The 26875-nt window shown below is 41.0% G+C and overlaps 1 protein-coding gene across 7 annotated transcripts in view; it reads right to left on the minus strand.

Moving 5' to 3' along the window:
• The window catches only part of cadm1a (cell adhesion molecule 1a), a 289452-nt gene that overhangs the window by 99584 nt on the left and 162993 nt on the right, over positions 1-26875 (minus strand). The window contains exon 1 of one of the 7 annotated variants that reach the window (XM_084136854.1): positions 10079-10133. The exons of the other annotated variants lie outside the window; for them this stretch is intronic. Coding sequence (XP_083992980.1) covers positions 10079-10118 — 40 coding nt within the window. The 5' untranslated portion in view covers positions 10119-10133. Of the gene's footprint in view, positions 1-10078; positions 10134-26875 lie in introns of those variants that run through there. 7 annotated transcript variants of the gene reach the window in all.

Below are 26875 nucleotides of genomic sequence, written 5' to 3' on the forward strand. Positions count from 1 at the left end.
GAAACAATCCTGAATCCCAGCCATGAAAATGTCTTCAAACATTTTTATTTGGTTGAAGCTTTAAAATGAATTTATTCTTGATAAACTCTAGATGATAATAAGGTGCTAAAAAATAATCAGATGATTGGAGGCAAACTTACTAAGCGCTATTCCTAGCTGGCAGAGCATGGATCCCCAAAGAAAGCACAGTGTTTCACATTAGGAGTGCTGTACCCTCCATATTCATCACAAATGATTGCTTGTGTAAGGCTTAGCCAGCCACTCACACATATTTCAAGCTCACAGCACCAGGGAAGGGGCTGGCCGATGAAATCTAGCTCAGTTCTCTCCCTGTTTGTGTGCATTTGAGCAGAGCGCTGGGAATATGACAGTGGTCTGACATTGCAGTGGTCTTCTGCTAGAAACGCCCCCACTCCCCCATCTCCTCCAACGTCCATCTCATGCCTGTCCTTGAGACCCAAACACAACATCCAGAGCTGAATTTAAGTCAATCATGCGTCAACACAAGCTCGGCCCCTGACAAGACACGACACCACATGCTAATGGCTTTCACCTGAGCCTCTGACAGTGCCTCTCACTCCCCGAAGACCAGGGGAACCTCATTTCAATGACACACAGTAAGGCAAAAACAGTGAACATGGACATCACACATCCACCCTCATGGCTTCCTGGGTAAGCTCGAGCAGGCAAGGTCTGGAGAGTCGCTGAACTGTCTGCTTCACTTCTGACTTTCCATCCCATTTGTGTGCAGAACTCCGGCTCAGGGTAACAGGATGGAAACAGTCCCTGCAGAAAGAGTCTGATGGCTTCAATTAGAAATCACTAATATTCAACATGACTGCAGTCAAAAATGAATGCATCACAACACCCAGGATTCCAGTCGATCCCTGGAGTGCCTGACTGTTCTTAACATCATCTAAGGTTTAGCATAGCTTGTTTGTCTCACTAAAGGGGTCATATCAAGAGGAATCAAGTTTTTTATGATCTTTTGAAATAAAATAACATGTTTATGAAAGTATATTGTAAGTTTTAGAGCTTGAAACTTTAAACATTAAGAGGAAAGTATGGGAAAGTATGTTACATCTTGTGCTGTTCCTGGCCATGAAACAACTGATTCTCAGCACGTCCTTTTAAAAAGGCTCAATGTTAGAAACGAGTCACTAAAGACTATTTCTAACAAGGTCCATGATCATTTAACTCTGATTTTGAATGTTTATGCAGAAAATTGTTTCTTTTTGAATGCATTGTTTATGCACAATTGTTTGAACAAATCTGTTAATGTAAGGCTCAGTAAAGAGGATTTTAAAGCACAGTTGCAGTACAGTACTATCCAAAAGTTCGGGGTTGGTACTGTAAGCTTTTTTGTAAGGTTTTTTAAATAAGTCTCTATACAGTGAGGAAAATAAGTATTTGAACACCCTGCTATTTTGCAAGTTCTCCCACTTGGAAATCATGGAGGGGTCTGAAATTGTCATCGTAGGTGCATGTCCACTGTGAGAGACATAATCTAAAAAAAAAAAATCCAGAAATCACAATATATGATTTTTTAACTATTTATTTGTATGATACAGCTGCAAATAAGTATTTGAACACCTGTCTATCAGCTAGAATTCTGACCCTCAAAGACCTGTTAGTCTGCCTTTAAAATGTCCACCTCCACTCCATTTATTATCCTAAATTAGATGCACCTGTTTGAGGTCGTTAGCTGCATAAAGACACCTGTCCACCCCATACAATCAGTAAGAATCCAACTACTAACATGGCCAAGACCAAAGAGCTGTCCAAAGACACTAGAGACAAAATTGTACACCTCCATAAGGCTGGAAAGGGCTACGGGGAAATTGCCAAGCAGCTTGGTGAAAAAAGGTCCACTGTTGGAGCAATCATTAGAAAATGGAAGAAGTTAAACATGACTGTCAATCTCCCTCGGACTGGGGCTCCATGCAAGATCTCACCTCGTGGGGTCTCAATGATCCTAAGAAAGGTGAGAAATCAGCCCAGAACTACACGGGAGGAGCTGGTCAATGACCTGAAAAGAGCTGGGACCACCGTTTCCAAGGTTACTGTTGGTAATACACTAAGACGTCATGGTTTGAAATCATGCATGGCACGGAAGGTTCCCCTGCTTAAACCAGCACATGTCAAGGCCCGTCTTAAGTTTGCCAATGACCATTTGGATGATCCAGAGGAGTCATGGGAGAAAGTCATGTGGTCAGATGAGACCAAAATAGAACTTTTTGGTCATAATTCCACTAAACGTGTTTGGAGGAAGAAGAATGATGAGTACCATCCCAAGAACACCATCCGTACTGTGAGGCATGGGGGTGGTAGCATCATGCTTTGGGGGTGTTTTTCTGCACATGGGACAGGGCAACTGCACTGTATTAAGGAGAGGATGACCGGGGCCATGTATTGCGAGATTTTGGGGAACAACCTCCTTCCCTCAGTTAGAGCATTGAAGATGGGTCGAGGCTGGGTCTTCCAACATGACAATGACCCGAAGCACACAGCCAGGATAACCAAGGAGTGGCTCTGTAAGAAGCATATCAAGGTTCTGGCGTGGCCTAGCCAGTCTCCAGACCTAAACCCAATAGAGAATCTTTGGAGGGAGCTCAAACTCCGTGTTTCTCAGCGACAGAGAAGATCTGTGTGGAGGAGTGGGCCAAAATCCCTCCTGCAGTGTGTGCAAACCTGGTGAAAAACTACAGGAAACATTTGACCTCTGTAATTGCAAACAAAGGCTACTGTACCAAATATTAACACTGATTTTCTCAGGTGTTCAAATACTTATTTGCAGCTGTATCATACAAATAAATAGTTAAAAAATCATACATTGTGATTTCTGGATTTTTTTTTTTTAGATTATGTCTCTCACAGTGGACATGCACCTACGATGACAATTTCAGACCCCTCCATGATTTCCAAGTGGGAGAACTACTGTTCAAATACTTATTTTCCTCACTGTATATATTCCTAATAGGTATATATATATTCCTGTGATGGTAGAGCTTAATTTTGAGTTGCTCCAGTTGTCAGTAGCTATGTTTTCATACAAAGTTGCAAATTTAACTCAAAACATTTGCAAATAAAGCAGCGTTTCCGTCCAGTGAGTCGAAGAGAGCAAAATCACTCATTCATGTCACTCACTTCCTGATAAACTGGCGCTAAATATCACTAAGAAAAGTAGAAGAAGCCACTCTATATAATAATTTTCGTATATAATAAATGACTTGCTTCTCAGAGCATGCAGCTCTTGCTTTCAGAGGCAGATGTCTGCTGTTTGGGAATGCAGCCGTGTTCTGGAAGGTAATTACACCAAACCACTTGGATGACAGACTTTGCTCAGGCATTTCAGAACAACCAAAACAGCATTTTAGATGCTTTGCAAAAAGATTGTTCTGCTGGTTAGTCCATTTATGCTGTCACAGTCACATGATATTTTGATGCGCATAAAGGAATTTATTTGCTAAATGTGTTTCCATCATAGTTTATGTGGATGTTTTCTGATCAGATAAAAATGTATCCGACTCGAACGTGCGCATACATTTTTTTATGCACTTTTTTTTTTTTTTTTTATGTACATCTTGGCGTTTCCATCCAGCAGTTTTGTGTGTGATATCCCAAAATGCACATTTAAAATAAGTGGATGGAAACATAGCTAGTGTCACATGATCCTTCAGAAATCATTCTAATATGCTGATTTGGTTCTCATGAAAAATATCTTGTCACTTTTGAAACAGTTATTATTTTTGTGGAAACTGATTCATTTTTTTCAGGAAATTTTGATGAATAGAAAGTTAAAAACAAATAACATTTATTTGAAATAGAAATCTTAAGTAACATTATAAATGTCTTTATAATGTCATTTTTATGTGAAGACAGTATTAATTTAAAGCCACATCAGACTAACCAAACTTTTGAATGGTAGTGCAAAACTACGGTATATAGAATCAACAGAAAACCTGCAGCCAGTGTCTTAGTTGAACTGTTGGTTATTTCACACTGTAGTGACTGAGACAGATCAGACACACAATTATTTGTTATAATTAATAAATAATCCACAATATCCCTCACCCAACAAGCAGACCATGAGTTAGATTTCAATGGAACTACCCCCAAACTGCAGCCCAGATGCAGAACAAGGTCTCTGGTTACCATAGCAAAGGCACATCAGCAAGATAAGACTGTTTAACAAAAGGATTTACTCTCACTTCATTCATTTTTAATTTCCTGTATGTTCAGTTACATTATGCAAACTCTGTTACACATTAATATTATAAGAATCTTGAAGGTTCTTCTCTTAACACCCAATCCAATTTCATATGCTAGAAGACAAAGGATCATATACTTTCCCTCCAAAAGTACATCAACTTATTGGCTCACTCACCTCCTGAGGGTGTGTGAATGTTAGAATAGCTTAAGTGTTTATTGTTGTTAACAAAGTCTTGTTTTTATCACACTTGAACTTCACACTTGAAGTTGTTTTGCTCATAACTGCAGTCCTCAATCATGCCAATCAAAGTTACATACTCTTACAAAGAGTTAGATAATATAGGAGATTATTGTCTATGGCCCAGAGAGTCTATAGACATTCTTGCTAAGCTTCACTGGATGAGTGTTGTTTGCATATCTAAGATTGATTCCATCAGGAATCCCCCCAAATCAGTTACTTGACATTAACACTTTTATTGATCATAATGATTAATTATATATATTTCCCTTTTGGGGCTAATTTGCTGTCTAATGACTGTCATTAAGAGTCGGAAGGAGAGTAGAAAATGGCTGTGAAAAACAAATGCTAACATTATAAGTGTACCTCGGGGCAAGCAATGGCATAATACAAATATGTACAACATGACCCTTTTAATGTTTGCAAGCAAAAATAATTGTGGCCAAACCACTGAGATCTTTAAAAAGAGTTCAAATCAATTAAAAAGGATTTAGATATTTCACATTTTAACTGCAGGGATTAACAGCGTTTAAAGTTCACATGCATCAAGCTGTTTCGAAGAAAATCCCATGAAAAGTGTAAACAGATGACAGGCTAAAAAAGCAAACATGTGTTGGGTTCAACTCCAAATCCTGTGTGTATACTGATGGAGAGCCCCTTAACGCATGACACAGTTAGTAAATAGACTTAATGTGTTCCTTTCGACATTAAAATAAAGGGGCATGCTTGTGGGAAGAAAAAAAAAAAGACATGCTTGCTCTACAAAGCAAAGCCACAGTGGGTTTATGTAATTGGGTTATTAGTGTTTAAATGGGTACTGCGGGCCTACAGCCCCACTCAAACAGGTCCCATGGTGGAGGAAAGGCAAGATTTTGCACCCCAATGGTGGGTTTCTCACAAAAATGTATTTATCAGAGTCAAAACCAAATGAAAATCCTGCCAGAGTCGAGATTTACAGCTGTCTGGGCATGAAAGAGCAGAATTAGAGCACTCCACAATATGACTGGGATGTCTGCGTGTCTGCCATAGCTAGATCCAATTCCAGCCTGGCTAATCCTTAATTTACTTAGCAAGGAAAACCAGCATCTTTGTGCTTGCCAATTTTTTTTTAGGCAAGAAAAAAATTATGTAAAATTCAAATTACATTGGCTGATTTGATGCAACATTACTGTGATTCGCCTGTTACTGGAGGACAACAGGTACTGTCTGTCTCTATGAAAAACAACTAATCGATCCGCTAAATTGCATATTATGAAAAGCCAAACAAATGGACACAAAGTGATGGAAAACATCCAGTCTCTCGCATGTTCAGACAGAAAGATCAATCGTCTGCGAGTTATGCAAGAGAATATGTGGTTAGAAAGCGCCGCTGTTATCCATCAGTAAAATGGCACTGTCACAGTATTTAGAGAGAGAAACTTCTACATGTAATATGATGATTTGACAGCCTGGTCTCAATGGAATCGCCACATCTGTGCTGTCAAATTCAGCCAGCTCTTTCCCCTATTGTCACTCCCTTTCTCATCTGCAGTGGAGCACAGATCACAGACAGGCCTCTCTTCTCTGTGAGCTCAATAATGGATTATTAGATTTTACATTATTGTACAAGACATACAGCACAAAGGAAAGGAAAATAATGAAACTTCATTTATACAGCCCCCTTTTCTTCTGTTTAGGCTTGTATTCATAAAGGAAGCAAGGCCGCCCCTCTCATTTTCAAAAGCTGCGGTCGCACACTACTTTGAAGAAAGCAAAGGATGTTTAAATATCAACGAAGCGAGGGGAAATGAAATTCGGTTGCGATAATAAATAGTGTTTTGGATGCAGGAGCTCGGCTTAAGGAGGGTATCAAGGGTCCCTACACCAGGTTTCGTCATTAGAAATGCTTTATTCCTCCCAAACGGACATTGATATGCGCATTACTGCGAGAGCACACAATCCGTGATCAATACGTTTATTGATTTGTAAGAGCCTTGCCGTGTCAAAAAAACACAAATGGGAAAATGCTGATTAATGAAAGGTCATGTGCAGAAATGGGGCATTATGACTCAAAATCAATCGCCGATACCAATGTGAGGATTGTGCGGCATTCAAATGTGTAAACAAACATTAGAGAATATCTTGCAGACTTTCTATGACATGAACGTTTTTGTTGACAAAAACTGTTCATATAACCAAATTAAGCAGCAAAGCCCTGCTATAATTATCAGCACTGTTGATGTCAGTGATATCCTACGTTTTAACTAAGCAAACTCTGAAAGGAAGGCTAATTAGGGCTGGATTAGTCAGATCCAGCATACAGACTAAGAGCTCTATTGAATATTGCCCTCCAGCGACTCAGAGGAGGGGAGTACAGCCAGACAGAATAGCCCACATGCTACACTGCTGATCGCACTACACGTTACACGCAATCGCTGACATCCATCAGCCATCGATTTTGCCTTTTTTCTTGTCAGAGTTAATCTTTTCACCGCTGTTCAGGCTCAATTAGATTAAAAGTAGGACAGAGCCTCATCAAAACATACATCCCGCTAGTTACACCGCTCGCTGTGGTAAATAAATGCAATGGATGAGCTATATGAAATGAATAAGGAAGTGTAAGGTCACATTCAAGGAGAAGCCTATAAATATCCACAGCCCAAACCTCCAATGTATCCAACAACTAATGTCAATATCTAAAAACGCTAGCTTATCTCAACCATCTGGAATATAATTTCCAACAGAAATGCCTAATGTTAAAAAAAAAGTTACCACCCACAGTGGATCTTGCATGTGTACCTATATACCGATCTCCAAAAATGCTACTTTTCAGGAAAAAACAAAACAAAAAAAATCATTTTTTTCAAATACTCTTGCATTAATAACAAGCAGAGATGGAGAGATGGTCCAAACTGCGTGAGGTACTTAATTTACGATAGAGGAGGGGTGGAGTTATGAGGTTTTACCGACAGTTTGAGGATCCAAAGGAGTTGTTACAAGGTTTAGTCACAAGCTCTTCTTTATAGGTTAAATATTTGCAAAAACCCACAGACAGACATAGTAATAATTTATGGAAAAGACAAGTGATGTGTATTAAATGTGATGTGTATTAGACTGTCTTTGAGTATCCATCATTTTCAATACATTTCCTCTTTAATATAGGCTCTATCCAATCTCCAGAGCTGGCACCTAACCTAGCCTTTCTCATTTGCAGCCACACTCCAAAAAATGCTAGCTGTATCACAAGTTAACATGAAGCAGAAACGTCCATTTCACACATTATTTTGTCAAGTTAAACACAGCCCAGTTACATTAAGCACTTTAGCCCATGCTATTGACAGCCAAATGAAATTCATGTTTGGGTCGAAAGTAGCGAGGCTTTTAAATGAAACCTTGCAACAGGGGTGACAGCCAGTTGAGTTTTCACAGTAATCTACGTCCTTCCCTGAGGACAGGTGAAATTAACGAGGGCCAGATGGCAGTTCATGTAAGGTCACCACATTTGCTTCGAAATGTATATTTCTCGGTGTGTCATTGAGTAGCTCCTTGGTATCGTGTAACAGAATGCACAACACATGTAGAATTCGACTTAGCACAACTAAAAGTAAACTGTTCTGACAAAAAGCACACATCGATCAAGCACGAGTAAGTCAGAGTCATTTGCAGATGAGACAAATGGACAGTTGTCAGAGGAAGAGTCCCTGCTGAAAAGACTAGCTTAGATGAGCATTAATTTCAATGCTCCAGGTTGGTTTATGCATCAATGACATAAGACTCTTTTTTTGTCCTATTCATGATGCATTAAAAATGCAATTCATACATACAAATCTTACCAAAAATGTAAACAAATGCCTAATTTTCAAAACAGAAATATTTGAAAAACTTCTGTCGCCAATTTTGGATAATAATTAGACACGAAATATTGATCTGAGTTGAAATATTTTATTAGGTCTTTAGACGCAAAGCTTCCGCGGAGAGAGCAGTTGCAGCACGGCAAGTTCAAACTAAACGGACATTTAAGAGATAGCCTACGGTATACAGTCATTCATATCACTTATTAAACAGCATTTCGCCACATAAATATTTATGGGGATAAAATATATTGATTTCAGATTAAACTGTTTAAAATCGTACCTGTTTGTATCTCATAATCCAACAGTGTACAAAACAATAGTCACAAAATGGCAGCAGCTGTGTTTAGTATGAAACAAGATAAAACGAGTCCACGATACTGGATGGCATAATTAAATAACTGTACACAAAATATTGATTCGACTGAGTTAATATTTTATTAGCTCACCAAATGCAAAACTTCCATGAAGAAAAAAACGTTCCTAACAGGCATATAGCACTGCTGACTTCAGTAACCCAGATGAGCCTGTGTTATCTGTTTTGAGCGGTTGATATCTGAGAATAACTTAGGGTAACGCTATTGACCAATCAGAATCAAGTATTCCACAGAGCCATGTAATAAGACATAATTAATGCATTAAAAATACTTTTATAATGCATTATAGCTTTATAGGGGCTTTGAGTAAAGTGTTACCATTTTTTTCTCAAAACCATATAAAACCAACATAAATAAAGAGTAGATTTATTTAAACTAGAGAAACTAGAGTAAAACATTATTTATTGTATGCCACAGTGAACCAGCATGGTCTATATATCAGTGGTGCCCAATCCTGTTCCTGGAGATCTACCTACCTGCAGAGTATCCAAACCTGATCCAACACACCTGTCTGTAATTATCAGGTGCTCATGAAGATCTTAATTAGCTGGATCAGTTGGGTTTGAGCTGAACTTTGTAGATCTCAAGGAACAGGATTGGGCTCCTTGGGTCTATATGGCTGGTCATCTCTTGCTAAGCACCTAAAACTTGCTGGTCTTTTCACCAAGGCATCAGAAGCTTAACCATATTAAACTTTCTAACAGGTTCAGGGAATGAGAGAAGAGCACTTTTAGCTAAGTTGGCCCACAGAAATGTGTGTAGCGAAGTGCTTCCTGATGTATATCTACATCTTCAGCCAAAGCATGAGCCCACAGATGCCTCTTACCTCAACAGGGTGACTGAGGCAGCTGTCCCGAAGCCCTTAAGTGCCCTCGGCTTCTGTCACGAGAGCGTGCCCGTGCCAGTGTTTTGAAAGAGAGTCTGTCCGTCCGCATTTCTAAGCGCGTATTGCATCACAACTCACCATCAACAGCCATCAATCCAAACCACACTGTATGAGGCGCATGAAAAATGACATTCTCCACTCTGCAGAGTTGCCTCCTAAGGACAACAATCCCATCATAAATCAGCTAAAGTGGTATGTATTTCAGAGTGCAGGCACTGGTGCTATAATAGACCTGACTGCTAAATAGAGCTCCAATTTGATTAAGGTACAGAGGAGGGGCCTGAATCAATACTCTCGTGTTATGCACCCAGACTTGGCTCCCGTAAACCGCATTAGGAGCCTATACCTCCTGCCTCCTTCTCCAAGCCTTTAAATCTTACCAGAGACAATTAATACTCGAGCTCTAAGCACGGCATCCATTATTTGTGCTCTGCATACCGTGCGGGAGACACAAACAGACTGAAGGAGAAGTGAGACACTGCATTACCAAACAAGCGTGAGAAAAATGTAAACAGTATGTCACTAGTTTATTCACTTCTCTTTATCTCCCACGGATCGATGCACAGGCTCCACATTGCAGGAGTGGTGATGTTAAAACACTCCTCCACTGTAGTCGATTGGCTCAATGAGTCAATGGAAGTCATCGCATCTCCTTGCTCGCCCTTGTGAGAGTCATTCGAACGCGACGCTTCCTCAAACGGACGTATGACGTGCAGATTCAATAGGCCCCCTGTTCCTTGATCTGACACAAACAAAATGAGAAAAACAAAAAGCACTCATCTGTGTTTATGCATCCACGTCTGAGGTGTAAATCCACTATCAGCCCGTATTCTGCATTTCCACTAACAAAACAGAGCAACGGTGCGTTCATTTATTCAGACAAGCTGATACATTTCTCTTTACGGACACCCCTCGAAGTAATGGAGAGTATATTTCATAACAGAAAGCAAAATTAATATTTGATATTGGCACAGCACTTTTTCAGTTTCAAGGATAATTAATTATTTGTGTATGCTTTGCAGAGACAGCCCAGCTCTGCTTTGAAAGTTTTGATAAATTGCTGAAGAGTATGTATTAAAAGGGCAAGAGACATTACTATCAATCATCTAAGGTTTTAATGGAAGAGATTGGTTCCCATCTTTTATTTGGCAGTCTCAGCTCTCGGATTTAAGGCAAACGCTCATGTGACCAGGGGCCTCATTTATAAAACTTTGCGTAGGATTTGCGTCAGAAGTGGCGTACGGATGAAACATAGGACGTGCGTACGCACAGAAATATTCGGATTTATAAAACCGTGCGCACGCACATCCTACGCAGTTTTCCCTTAATAAATCACAATCAATTCTAAATGTAGCGCAGCTTTTGCGGCTTCATGTCACGCCCATAGTTGCCCATAAATAGACCGTGAAACGCCCACAAGTTAATATTCATCGATTGCGAAATCATGGCAAACACAGAGGAAAACCAAGAAACGTAACTTCACTCACGCGCAAGCGTGAAGCGCATGATCAGCCATTGTGCGTCATTACGCATTGTGATGGCATCATGGCATTTTATTACCATCCATTTGATTGCATCTGACAAGCTACAGATGTGTTATGAGGATGAATTGCATAACATGCTAATATTATTGCAGAACATATTTATATCTTTTTGCAAATATGTGTTAAATTGCATTTCTGTTGTAATCTTCGTTTGATTTTGTTTGTTTTACACTGCAGATCGATCAAACGGGTGTTTGTGTAGGCTGTTAATTGTAAGACTTGCTTTGTGAAGTCTTCATGTTATTTATGAGAGGCAGTATTGCCATTTCTTTTACACAACGATCCTATGTGTTTCTTCCATCTGCCGACGGTGTCGCCATTTCTCATTTCACCCGTTTTTGTGCGTACGCCTGGGTCAGAGCTTGCGTGAAGGACCGCACATTTTCCCGTCAAGTTTGCTTTTTATAAATACCAATTATTGCGTAGAGAGCGGCGTACGCCGCCTTTTGTGCGTACGCAACGTTTATAAATGAGGCCCCAGGACACTTTTTGGCTGCTTGGCTTATCTACAAAAGTTGTTTTTGGTCAAGGATAAAATAACAGTTTGCATTGCAAAATGAGTTTGTTTGGTAGTCCAACAATTAATGATAAAGCAGACAACCAAATTCTAATGCAACATAGCGATGTACACATACACTATACCTTATACTATGTGTGGCCAGTGTTAATCTCATCAACTAAATTACAGATGAAATTGTTCAAAGTTATTGATCTTATTATTAACGATTCATCCATGTATATGTTTCATTCATTCATTTTTGACCTTGCAATCTTTGATTAAAATGTCATAAACTGATCTTCTGGTAAAACATCAGACATCTCTCTGCTGATGCCAGACTTTTCAATAATTTTGTCTGCTTAAATCCCTCCCCGCTCTTACACTCTTACAACCAATGGATTAAACAAAGCCCATTGTTAGGTCACTGGTTAAGGGAAGTTTACTCAAAAATGACAATTTGGTCATTTTTTACTCACCCATGACCTACTTTCTTCTGTGAAACACAAATATTTTAAAGAATGTTTCAACTGTTTTTGTCCTTACTATAAAAGTCAATAGGGTCCAAATCATCACTGGACCCCACTGACTTTTATTGTAAGGAAAGACAAATAATAAAAAATAAATAAAAAAATAAAAATATATATTTTATGTGGAAGAAAGTAAGTCATACAGGTTTGAAACTAATTGAGGGTGAACAAATGATTAAAATAGGTTATTGTTAATGATTTTTTTAATTGTTAATCCAAACACAGAAAGTAATGTCTAAAATATAAAATAAAAATTTCAACTAAAAATAGATGCCATTTTAGTGAGAGTGAAATGTACTAAAATTAATAAATTTGACATGACAAAATATTAACTAAACACAAAAGACAAAAAATAATAATAATAAAAAAACTGCCTAGGCTATACACAGTGATAATTTTTACAAAGAAAATCTGAGTGACTCTTTAGCCTCTGGACTCCCTCTATGGTTAGTATGTAAATACAATTCTTATCACATGAAACCAAGTCCCCAGCTCATTCAGAGGGATGTGGTGCACAGGTGAGCGCTGTACACGGACCACTGTAATGAATAGCAAATGCTATAGCTGCTATAATAGAAGACAGTCAGCAGGGGCTGGTTTGAATAGCTTGTGTTACTGTAAGTGCTGTCATGGCCAGAAGGAACGGTCCATCCATGATAATGACACTGCGGTACTGCTGCTCTCAGACTGATGCTTTCCCTTCAAGTGCATTGAGGTGTCAACAGAACGCACTGCAGCATAAAGAAAGAAAGTCTCCTCAATTGCGAAATTGTCTCTATCAGCTCAGGCGATCAGCCCTGATCCCTGGTTAGTGTCTCCAACTGGAGGTCACAAACTACGAGGGAGCCATTAGTGAGGAGGGTAATTTGATTCTGGGGACTGATACCATATTAAATACTTTAGAAATACTGCTTAGGTTGGAGAAAATCCTGCCTACATGGACAACTAAAGGAACTTGTTATAATGAATGCCTGAGCAGAGGCCTTTCTGCTTGATGACAAAACTAAATTACGCTCAAATGCCCCTGTAGTCAAGGTAGCTGGTGCAATTTCATAGCACACATACAATAATCATGTCAGAATGTATTAAATAAACCATCATGCGGTGTGACATGCTAACTCTAAAACTATAAACATTAATCAAAATGTAAAATTATTTTATAATTATGCACGCAGTTTCCATGACCACAATTATTTTAGGGATGTAGTGATATTAAAAAGTCTATCCGATACCAATAAGCCAATAATAAATTTCATGTTATGGCCAATAAACATAAATATTCTATAATAATATTTTATTAGTTACTATTTTGTCTAAATTAATTAAAACAACAAAAGTTAAAATCAATTATTTAAAAAATTAACAGTGAATTTAAAATGCACAGTATGAAAAATGGATATTCATTCTGATTTGCTAAAGATAATATTTAACAGTGTTATTAAATTATTAATGTTTTAAAGATTATCTTCAAGTGAGAGTTAGTAAAAATTGTGGAAATGAACATGTACAATAAAATGTTCAAGATTGACCAATACAATCCAATACAAAAAAATGAATAAATGGGTGAGACTATATGGAATATTTCCACATTTAAAAACTAATTGTTATAGGTCCAATTAAAATGGAAATACATACATAAAATAATTGAACATTTCAAGTCACATCACCAAAAACATAAACTTTTTGTGTGCTAACTGCTAAGCTACAGCTCTGAATAACCATTTTTAGCATTTTAAGCATTGTCCATCCTCTCTCAATGTATTCTTCAATGTTGATTTACGATGACCCGCATACCAAAACAGAGAGGATGACTAATGATGCTCTGTAAAAGAGGCATCTTTTGTTTCTTCACCTCATTTTTCTTCTCTTTACATCACTGCAGCCTTTCCTCCATGCACAAATAAGCTCTTTCATATGGGTGCTATCTCCTGTGCATTATCTTCTGAGGGTCTGTCTCCCGGTCCCTCGTGTAAAGAGCTCTGGCTCTAAGCCTGTGGATAGTCTCCACCAGACACTAAATTTGGTAGCTCTGCTGCTCTTTTAAGTAAATGCCACAGAAATCTGCCACAGCGCAGACCAAGCTCACTCTGCAGACCAAGATATGACAACACCTTTTATACAGAGCAAACACCAACCCATTCCACCTATTCAACACACTCAACTCCCAAAGTGCTTACTTAACATTTGTGTCAGTGAGTTCTATGGTAATAGGCCGCACACCCATTGATTGTCTGCCATTTTCTCAGTGTGGCGAGCTGGGCCTGTGGCTCAGTGTCTAGATGCAGTGGGACTACCCACTGAAATGCCACCGCACATATAATTAGGAATCTCTGGGGCTTTTTTTATTATTCAATTTTATTTACTCACTTTTTTTGCTTTAAGAGTCTGGACAAACACAATGGCTAGTATTCTTAAGATGAATATGAGCTTGAAGGGCAGCCCTGCTGAAAAGGCCAACATAGTATGGTGTCCCTACCAAACTATTTAAACCTGCATATCTTCCATAGATAAACGGACGAATGGATAGATGGATAGAATTGCTGGAGTCCATAGTCATATCATCCTATCATGAGCCAATACAATTCTTGTAACTTGGGGTGCAATATTTTACTTATTTGATCATTAATTTACTTATTACTTATTTACTCCTTTATTTATTTACTTCATTGTATTATCGCAGGAAATGAGAATCTTTTTCTATCATTTTACGAACAAAGACAGAGTTGGAGATGAAAAAAGATGTCATTGCATAGAAATATTTCACCCAAAAGGCGAGCCCGTGGATATCACACATGCAATTTGCAAACTTTGCACTAGAGTTATGCCGGTGAAGGAGTCTCGAACCACAGTCAATTATTCACTTTATATAGGCCTATATAATTTTAGTAATAATATTATTATTAAAAATAATAATTTGTAACTGGCATCAGCCATCAGCGATATATCTGACGATTGTCAATAAACTATTCTTTCGTCTATCGGCACAACCCTAGGATAGACAGAACGATAGATAGGAAAGACATACAGACAGATAGATAGAACTTTTGTGGATCAGGGTGGTGGAACATTTTTTTATATGCATTACTCAATTTCTTTGAAGTATAATTCAGTAAAGTTATCTTCCTATCATTGCAGTTTAAATTCAAATTCAACTTTCCTGTGAGGCATGGCCAATTGAATTTGAAATTCATACTCATGAATTGAACGGGAGCCAATTCTTCAGTTCAGAATTTTGCCCAACCCTGATGGAAATTCATGCTGGTTTTAAGTGCGTTTTCGTTAGGCAGCAAAAGAGGGGCAGCCGTCTTGAAGGTCTTCACATCTAATTAGGTGATGTCTGCAGACGAGCTGCCCTCATAGCATAACCTCCTAAAACGCCCTCCAACCTCTTTCTGACAGCGCTTCACGAATAAAACACGCACACAGATGAAGGCCAGGGTTATACAGGCAGACAAGAGCAGCAGATTAACCCTTGCACCAACAACATCCATCAGCTGGAGAAATCAGGGGTACTTCTGCTTTCTCATCCCACACATAAGGTGAAATCCCAGATTTAGACAGGTGTGACTGAGAGGACGGCTTCCTGGAGGATCACCGTCAGCCAGCAACCTTTAAATGTCATTCCAGATGAAGATTCTGATACTTAGCATGAAGACGGAGGAATGTTTTCACTGTGTTTCGGGATGGACTGTATTATGCATTGACATTGATCCATTCTGGAACAACAACAAGCAACTCGAACGCATTGACATTCATCCAACGTTTGGAAAATAACAAACCGGCACACGGAGCGAGCGCAGGCATCTTGCGCAATTCACCTCGCAATGTTGTGTGAATTTAATTGGAGGTTGTATCCTCTGTGAAAAACAAATACTTTTGAGAATTATTTCTTATGGGTGTGTTAAGGCTGGAGAAGTATTAATAAGACACAGCTCCAGCAAAGTGGTTTCACAGCACATAGAGCTTGGTAGGTTTACTTTCGAAATCCACCACTACCTTTACTCAATTCCAGCACGTATATCATTCTGTCATCAACGATCATCAAATTAATATGACGAGCAAACACGGGAGCTGCATGCAGAGGCTCTTGGTTTCCCGAACTGAGTGCTGCTGTCAAGCGCAATCAAACAAACAGAAAACATGGCTGTGTGCTCTACAGAGAGACCAGTTCCAACTTCTGAAAAGCACATGGATACACACATACTCAGAACTTGTGGAATGGATCATTTCTTTTCAGTTATTCTCTCTTTAGCATCTGTCTAGCTTTCTTATTTTTTGCTCATCTCACGCACTCTTCTAAATAATAAAAGACAGAATTCCTGATCTCTATCCTATATATTCACCTTAATGAACCTGTAGGCCTTGCATTTCTGAACTCACAGCGGTTGAGAGATTTGGTCGAGGGACATTAGTTGTTCCGGACAGACTCTGCGGCCCCAGAAAGTGACCTAATCTCTATATTCCCTTCTAATTTCTCAGAGAGAAACACAGAGAGCAAAGCAAACAGGAGAGAAGTGCAGATCATGAATATTTCATTGTGCGACACAGCTACTTTTTCAGACACAAGGAAAAAACAGAGGCAACTCTGGAGTGTGCTGTCAGCCATGTCATGATAGACACTCTCTTTGCCTGATATTAACATGTCTGTTGGCATATTGCGCAAGTACTTTTTGTTGGAAGACAAAATCTAAATTTCAGCCTGCTCGCAGTTTGAACATCTAAATAGAGATCAGAAAGGAGTGAGGCGTTTTCTCCTTGTTATCGGCTTTCTTTATTTGCTGAATTTTACAAATATGTGTAGGAGAGTTTAAAGAACAAGTCCTCAAATTGATCCTCTTCTAGTCATTGGCTGAAAATGGGGGTTTCGGCTGGGTACTAGATCTCACATTAGCCATTAGCCTCACAATAGTTATGTTTAATATGTCAAAATGTGTTATAGTCTAGATGGGATGTACCCAAAAAGTGAAAGTGAGGAGCATTTATGGGTACAAGTCGGGAACCGGCCTACTTTACATATTTCAAGGGTGCTGAATCCAAAAAAACTGGTACCCAAGCGAAATTGTGAGTTTTTGACCTTCTAATTTGCATATCAAAATGGCCGCCAAATTGCCTATCTTGCTCAGTCGTTGGACCATTTTCCCTAGTTTTTTTGTAAGTAGGCAATCAAGATGAGGAAATTAAGTTTCTAGATCGATAGTCAAGGGTCAGAGCAAAGATATAATGGAGGCTCACTGCCTTTATGTATATATATATGCAAAATACCAACTTTTAAGGTGAAATTAAGCATTATTTGTGTCATTTTTTAAGGCCGACATACATATTCAATCAATATCGCTCTTAAATGTTCCCAGTGTATATATGATATGTGATGTATTCCATATTACATAATAACTAAGAAAAACACCATTGCAAGTTGTCTGAGATTTCATTTTTTTATGCAAATTAAGCATTTGTTCTCTAAATTCTAAGACGGGAAAACCCCAGGTGAATAGGGAAAAAAACACCATGAAACTTCCTCCGGGACATCGTGCGTAAAACGGCCTGCCATCGCTGTCTGCGAGCCGCCGTATTCAAGCACCGAGAGCGCGCACACTGCGCCCGCGCCTCCGAATCAGGTTCTCGAGCCCACGGAATGCGGCAATCGGAGCCCGGAGGCCATTCTGCCCCTAGCCGTACATGCGAAAGTGTGGGAAGCTATTCCAGGTGCGTCAGAATGGGTGCTGAGTACAGTAAGAGAGGGCTATTCATTGCAGTTCGCTCGCCGTCCCCCGCGCTTTCGAGCGCGAACCGAGACGAGAGTGAATGGGGAAGTAGCACACCTACTTCGTGCAGGAATAGCAAAACTTCTGTGCAAAGGGGCCATAGAACCAGTACCCCCTTCTCTGAGCGAGTCAGGCTTTTACAGCCGTTACTTCCTCGTGCCCAAGAAGGACGGAGCTCTCAGACCGATTTTAGATCTGAGATATTTGAACAAAGCTCTTATGAAAAGATCGTTCAAAATGCTCACAACCAGACAGATCCTCACGCAGATTCGCCTAGGGGTGCACCGATCCGACTTTTTCAGTCCCGATACCGATACCGATGCCTGGGCTTTGTGTATCTGTCGATACCCGATACCGATCCGATACTATAGTTGAATTAATAATAAACTGTATACCTTCCACCTTATACCTTCCTTGAAGAGACTAAAGGCACCAGACTTTACTAACTAAACATAACTAAGACAAAATAACAGATGTATGTAATGTGTTGAATTCTTATTTATTTAAAAAACAATTGTGCATTCAAATCGAAAATAGAATATAATCAAACTTCTTTAAATAAATGTAAAAAAAAAAAAAATGTAGCAGTGGAAACAAAAAAACAGTGTATTGGTCAAACATACAATAGTAATCTGACAGTTTCCAAAAATTGTAAACATGTAAAAATATAAAGTGCAAAGTCCTGCAAACAGGAATTTAAAATGCAACATAGCAGCTGTACCTGAGAATAAAAAAATAAAAAGTTGGTCGAACAACAACTTGATCACACATACAAATAATAATAACCAAACATTGTAATGTAGTGCAGTGTCACACCACCATCACAAACATGACCTGTGAATGCTCACCTAATTAGCAATGGCAAATTTAAATGTCAGTTTTAATTATCATTATGTTTCATATTTTTAAAAATGAAAACAAAAAGAAGCAGGGTTGTGTTTTATATTTCGTGTTGTTATAAATATATGCAGTAAAGATAATCAATGTACGCGTTTGCCTGAACCACATTTATGTGGCCATTAATATGTTTAATTTTTTTTTTTTAAATGAAAAGAGGCAGAGTGGTGTTTTATAACATACTTCGTTTTATTGTTGGCTAAAATATACATAAAGAGATGACCGGAGTAGCCAGAGCGAGCTGAGTGACGCGATCAAGAGCGCTGCTGTTCCATTTGCAGAATAACCGGACTCGCATCCTCTCGTCCTCGGGAGTTCGTTCTCCAAAGTCGAACTTGGCAAGTCCGAACTACCAAGGACGGACGCAAGTCCGAAGTTTGCGTACTTGGTATTGAGAAACGGCCTCTGGCTCGCTCCATGTTGCTTCTAGCATGCGACACACGTGAAGCTGAATGACGTAGGTTCTGCTGCGACGACAAAAAAAAAAAAAAACCTGGATCGGCCCGTGGATCTGTTATTTTTTCCGATCCCCGATCCAGCTATTTTATCAGTATCGCGGCCGATATCCGATCCTAATATCGGATCGGTGCACCCCTAGATTCGCCCGAGGGACTGGTTTATTTCCCCTCGATCTGAAAGACGCTTACTTTCAGATCCAGATAATACCCCGTCGCAGGCCATTCTTGATATTCGCCTTCGACGGTCGGGTATATCAGTACACCGTCCTGCCGTTCGCCTGTCTTTAGCACCCCGTACATTCACGAAGTGCATGGACACGGCTCTTGCTCCCCTGAGAGGTCAGGGCATGCGGATTTTGAACTATTTGGACGATTGGCTGATTCTAGCACAGTCAGAGGAAGAACTCATCTCTCACAGAACAGTGCTTCTCAGCCACCTGGAAAGCCTGGGTCTCACGGTCAACTGGACCAAGAGCTCATTACTGCCCAGTCAGTCAACCTCTTTTCTGGGTTTGGAACTGGACTCTGTGGCAATGACGGCCCGGCTGTCGACACAGCGCGCGCGCCGTATCCGACGCCTGGTCGCGTCTTTCCAGTTGGGCAGCGCCGCACCTCTAAAAACATTTCAGAGGATGCTGGGTTGTATGGCATCAGCTGCAGCAGTGCTTCAGCTGGGTCTACTGCGTATGCGCCCGCTACAATGCTGGTTGAACGTTCGAATACTTCCTCCCACATATATGGGACCACCATGTGCTAGTCCGCTCGGACAACATGTCCGTGGTGTCCTACGTGAACCGACAGGGCGGTGTCAGATCCAGGAATCTCTGCAAACTGACAGAACGCCTTCTCGTGTGGGCTCATCGCTCGTTGCGCTCGCTGGGAGCCGCGCACGTGCCGGGCCACCTGAATGTCGGCCCAGACAGACAGACCCTGGGAGAATGGTCCCTGCACCCCCAGACAGTCAAGCTACTGTGGCGCCTGTTCGGCAGGGCGGAAGTCGACCTTTTTGCATCAAAAGACAACGCTCACTGCCTGACGTTTTTCTCAAAGAGCGAGGACGCGCTTGCCCAAACCTGGCCCAGCTGCCCGCTTGTATGCTTTCCCTCCGATCTCGCTGTTACCACAGGTAATCAAGAGGATCAGAGAAACGCGCCACTCAGTGCTCCTCATAGCCCCGCGATGGGAGAACCAAATCTGGTACCCAGAGCTAGTTAGGCTGTCGCACTCAGCCCCATGGCCAATCCCGGTGAGGAAAGATCTCCTCTCTCAAGCCGGTGGATCAATCTGGCATCCCCATCCAGAGCGCTGTCTCTGCATGCGTGGAAAATCAACGGATACCCGTTGATTTGCCAGAAGGGGTCGTAAACACGATCACCCAGTCTAGAGATCCTTCCACAAGAAGGCTCTACGCATCTAAATGGTCAGTGTTCTCTAAATGGTGCGCTACTAAGAGTCCGGATCCACACACATGTGGGGTTTCACGGGTGCTCTCCTTCCTACAAGAGCTGTTGGACAAGGGCGGGTCCCCCTCCACGCTCAAAGTGTACGTTGCGGTTATTGCAGTGTTCGCGGAGACGACGCACAGCCGTGCAATAGGAAAGAGCGAGCTTATCATCCGCTTCCTTAGAGGAGCCAGGAGGATGAACCCCTCCGCGGCCCCCCTCGGTTCCTATTTGGGATCTTTCTCTGGTCCTAGAGGCCCTGAAAGCGTTTCCCTTTGAACCGCTAGAATCTGTGGATCTGAAATACCTTTCGCTCAAAACCGTTTTCTGACAGGTCTGTCGTCAGTAAAACGCGTGGGGGATCTACATGCACTGTCTGTTAGCCCCGCATGTCTCGAGTTCAGACCAAATGACTCCAAAGTCATCCTCAAACCGAGACACGGGTACGTCCCCAAAGCGATTGGCACTCCCTTTAGGGCGCAGATCATCTCCCTGTCGGCTCTGCCAGCATCCGATAGTGAGGACAGTGATAACCTCTTATGCCCCGTCAGGGCGCTGAGAGTTTACATCACACGCTCCGCCGCCTTTAGGCGTTCTGAGCAGCTCTTTGTTTCGTTTGGTGGGCGCACCAGGGGTCTCGCCGCCTCGAAACAGAGCCTGTCCAGATGGATAGTGGACGCTATTGCAGCAGCTTATGCGTCCAAACACCTGCAGTGCCCTTTGGGCATCAGAGCCCATTCCACTAGAGGCATGGCCTCATCGTGGGGTTGTTCCAGCGGGATTTCTATTCACGACATTTGTATGGCGGCAGGCTGGGCCTCCCTCTCTACATTCGTGAGATTTTACAACCTGGAAGTTCCCGCCTTGCAGGCTAAACTTGTTTAAGTGATATGTATGTTCTGCCCAGTCGTTCATGTGCAGACTACTTTCGTGTACTACTAGCTTTTCTGGTGAGCTGCACTAAGGGATGAGATTCTCTATATACAGGCCGGCGGAGCTGCTCTGTATTTTCCCCATCACGCGCTTGTGCACTGGTGCTGGCCCGCGTTGCTGGCCGCCTATTCTCCACTCAGCTGCACTAGGGGTTATACCATAGACTGTAAAAAAATATGGACGTAGTGTCCGTGACGTCACCCGTAGGTTTCTGAAGAGCATTTTTGAAGCCTAAAGTAGGCGGAGCCGGCCGTCGCCATCTTGGCCTCGCGTCACTCCCGGATAACAGAAAATAGGCAAACAGGTGGGGCGTGAGTGGAGCTGAGGAGCCGAAATCACCTAGCTCGACGTCATAGATATAAACACTGTTTTATATCTATGATATATCTATAAACACTGTTTATATCTATGGCTCGATGTGATCAAGTTAGCTGATGATGTAAAGCCAATTAAAAGTTCCTGTTTTTGCCCTTCGAAATATTATATTATAATATTTAAAAGACACGGCTACAAGTGAGACTGTGTATTGTGATTCTGTACTATTCTGCTAACGTTAGTTGAAAATGTATTATGCAGTAACTTAATATTACTCTCTCTATAGTGTGTGTGTGAAAGTGATTTATGTGCACATGTCAGTCACTCTTTCTTATGGTCCGTCAGCACGGCATCGCTCGTCAAGTTCGTAGAGAGCTTATTCAGTCCATTTTAAATTCTGATTTTGGCCGCCTCTCAAATGGGTTATAGATATATTGCCTATGAAGTTCAAGTAAATGCGCTAGAAAATCCACGCTCATTCATGGATGTGCATTTATAGCATGGACGGAGAAAGCGCCGACGCCTGCATGATTTCATCTGACGGTACATAAGCATATTATAATCTATATCTGTTCCGTGAGAGCAGAACGAACGAGCCTTTATTGACGTTTTTAAATCTGAAAACTCCAAAAAGCAACGAAATTGTCAGACATCCATTAGTGCATGTTCACAGAGGAAAACTGAAATACAGCGCTGGTTGTTCTCTCGAACGATACTCGACGACAACAATCCTAAGCCGTGGGCGAAGTTAACGTTACTTAATGGGTGTATTCAATTGTATGAAATAATCCCGAAAAAAAAAGCACAAACACTGCAGAGAAAGCAAGTTCAACAGCTAACACTTGCTGAGGTGAAGTGACGGCTAGAAACAACAGACAAGCGGCTAGCATTGACATCAGCGACAACCCACCTGTCACTCAAGTGGCCACACCCTTAATTATGCAGAACTTTAAATATTAATCAACTAAACGGATGAGTTATAAAAAAATTCACCCCCCTCACAGTTGTCATGAAGGGCAAAAATAGCTGTATAGACCAAAGCCACATACAGACACCAGGCTGTAAACACGTTTTTTTCTGCTGTAAAATTTGGCATTTTAACATGGGGGAGATACAGATTTGACTCACTTTTGACATCAGCCTCAAGCGGCCAGTCAACGAATTGCAGTTTAACTCACTTCCGTGTTGGTTTCAAGAGAGATACGGGGAGGTTGCCGCTTGGGTTATACTCTCTATACATAGACCGGCGAAGCCGCTCTATATTCTCCCTATGATGTGCTTATGTACTGTGTTGGCCCGCGCTGCTGGCCGCATTCTCCATGCTTATACATAGACCGGCAAAGCCGCTCTGTATTCCCATGAAGTGCTTACGACACGTGCTGGCCCGCGTTGCTGGCCGCCTGTTCCCACATGTTGTGTTCCCCGGGCTCCCCTGGGACTCATGCAGTGGATGCTCGGCGCGCACGGCGTTGACAAGGGGTTCCCGTAGCGTAAGCAACTTACACAATACGAGAGAACCTCTCGTAAGAGAATGTACTCGGTTACCTAACGTGGCCTCGGTTCTCTCTAGAAGAGGGAACGAGTATTGCGTAACCTGCCGTGTCGCGCCACAAGCTTATTCGCTTCAGTCTATGAAAACCAGAATTTCAGCCTGTGAGCCCCTCTTTTATACACGCTAGCCACACCCATTCTGGTGGGCTGAGGCGCGTGGAGGGCGCTCACTGGTAGGCTGCTGCAGTTGCCGCAGGGCAGCCAATGAGCACGCTTATACAGCCTGCTATGGTCTGCTGGCTGCCGCACTGCGTTGACAATAAATACAAAATTAAGGATAATTTTTTGGCTGAAAAATTAAGGATAATTTTTCTCACTAAATGCCGCGCATATGCGCCATTCAGAGACACGGAAGCGTCTGAAAGCAGCCGAGCCTATAAATGTTAGTGAGTACCGGTACTCCATTCCAAATATGTACAATTCTGCGAAATTCCGCGTTAAAACTAGATTCTGGGTCCGCAATTCCGTCCGCGATTCCGTGATCGCGGAAATCATATGGCCCTAAATTTTCACCCACTATGGTTGAAAAAGTATCATTTTGGATAAATAGGGTAACAAGTTCAATCAATAACTAAGGAATATTGACATTGTTTGTCTAAAAAGATAACAAAACAGGAAATTTACCAAAGCGTGTGAAGCTGTTATGATCCTCTTTGCTGTTACATTCACCTCAGGCAAAGGGTCCTCAGAAATGGGACTGACCATGCTATGTCCTGATCTAAATATTCAACTTGGGAAGTTTCATGGTGGTCTCTTTTTGAATATTTTTCCCTATTCACCTGGGTTTTTCCCGTCTTAGAATTTAGAGAACAAATGCTTAATTTGCATTAAAAAAATTAATCTCAGACAACTTGCAATGGTGTTTTTCTTAGTTATTATGTAATATGGAATACATCACATATCATATATACACTGGGAACATTTAAGAGTGATATTGATTGAATATGTATGTCGGCCTTAAAAAAATGACACAAATAATGCTTAATTTCACCTTAAAAGTTGGTATTTTGCATATATATATATATATATATATATATATATATATATATATATATATATATATATATATATATATATATATACATAAAAAAGGCAGTGAGCCTCCATTATATCTTTGCTCTGACCCTTGACTATCTATCTAGAAACTTAATTTCCTCATCTTGATTGCCTACTTACAAAAAAACTAGGGGAAAATGGTCCAACGACTGAGCAACGATAGGCAATTTGGCGGCCATTTTGATATGCAAATTAGAAGGTAAAAAACTCAATTTCGCTTGGGTACTATTTTTTTTGGACTCACCCTTGAAATATGTAAGGTATGCCGGTTCCAGACTTGTACCCATAAATGCTCCTCACTTCTTATAGAAGGCCATTTTTTCTGAAATCCGTCTAGTCTATTATGTCAGGAACTTACTTCAATGTTAAAATGAAGAGGCTGAGGACTCCTAAAGCCTTGAAATAAAAACCTGCGCTTCACATATTCCCCCCACCCAAAAAGTTAACTAAATATGAGGAATACACAAATCAAATACAAATTTCTGTATGTAACATTTCAACCAAATTATTTGGTCTGTCTGCCTGCCTGTCAAGTTTTTTTATATTTTTTTTTTATAGGATTTGTCAAGCCAACATTCAAAGTTCAAACTTTAAGCATTTAAGTTTAAATTCCAATTCTGCATCCTGCTTGCTACCTCAATTCAAATTAAATTCAAATTGGAATTTAAAACGCATCTTCACATCAATTCTGAAAGGCACACTACGGATCATGAATGAATTAGAGGATTTGTAGCAAGCAAGTACTTATAAAGACAAAAAACAGTCAAGATTAATAAGGCCGTTCTAATTTTTTATGCCTGACCATGCCTGGGCGAGCATGTTTAAATAAAGCGCAGTGGGCTTGGCCGCGTTATCCATATAGTATTAGCAAATGTGACGCATACATCTTTCTTCCAGTTCGCAAGGCTGTGGAGGTCCCTGCTGACCTGAACTCTGCTCTCCTAGAAATATTTGATTAAGTCAGAAATTTATAGCATGCTGTTCTATGCCAGTTAAATGCATCCCCAGAGTTACTTTTTTCATTTCCAAGATCCATGCCCTCGTATTAGCCCACTTCGCTAATACAAAAGAGCCAAGCCGCTTCATCTCTACTGCCAGCGCAGCTAAATGGCTCTCATCCCAGCTATAGATCACACCCATTCACGGTTAGCCGGATAAGGACAGGTTTATTTTATAAAGCCTAAGGATCATGCTATGCAACATGTGTGGGTGTGTGTGTGACCAAAATTGTTTAAAGAAGCTCATGGGAGAACTCCAATGTATCAAAAGCTTGGTATGTCTGGAAGATGTGAGGACCACTTCATAATTCAAGTGAGCAGATGGTGGACTAGAGACATCTTTGCTTGATCAGTGCATCTCTGTTGTATTGATCTGGGCGGCAGGTTGAGGAAAGATGGAGGATGAGGAGATGGAAGCCTGGCCAGGTCTGTTTCATCTGGGAGTCTGCAATGGGCAAAGCACACTAAGAAAAGAAGAAATAAATCATTGCATTGAGTGTGGCTTCCCAGCTGGCCTCTCTCGTGGTGTTTGTGTTTGTGTTGATGTTTATGAGTGTGTATGTACGTTTAAATGAAGAACATGAACCTTCTCATTAGCGTCAGGCCAATGGAAAAACTTGTGGGAGTGTGGCTCACACACATCTACACTGATCAGACAAGCCTGAAAATTGGGGCTGTGCTGACGGAAGCCCGCTTGTGATCTTGGCCCACACTATCAGCCAATTAAAAAGGGGGGTGACAGGTAGACAGAAGCGCATCTCAGTCAGGAAGGATACTAAACACGGGAAGCCGTCAGGCTTTGATCAGGCTCTTCTGTGGCCGTCTTTGCCTCTCCAGGGATTCGGCCATTACCTCCACTTATGGGTCCAACTCTGACGGGTAGGAGAGCAGAGTGCCAGCCTTTCGCATATAATCCACACCCTATTTTTTAAAAGGAATAGATAGAGTCATCTTCCTGAAAGGATTTAACCAAATAAGGCTTCCAGGGAAGGTAAGCAACTTACCAGGCTGAATGGCAACTATCACATAGAAATTAGAAAGAACATAATCAGGACATGATGAGCAAAATGATGAGCTACACTGTAGATATTTATCTGCTGCTGTGAAGATGAAGCTTGCACAAAAGCAAGTTGCTTGTGGGAAAAAGTGCAGAAAAATGTGTCTGTAAAAGCAATTAAAGTTGAAAACTAAAATACTCTTGACATTTTTGGAGCTAAATAAGAACAGAAAAAAAAAAACTCGACACACTGTCCTTACAAGCCTGAAAACTCAGCCTCATATTCAGCCAACATGTGCGTTATGTCGTAATAGTTGGCAAGCGCTGGGTAAATTGGCTAGTTAGCATTACCC

Source organism: Abramis brama (assembly GCF_963993115.1).
Source record: "Abramis brama genome assembly, chromosome: 15".
Classification (NCBI taxonomy): Eukaryota; Metazoa; Chordata; class Actinopteri; order Cypriniformes; family Leuciscidae; genus Abramis; species Abramis brama.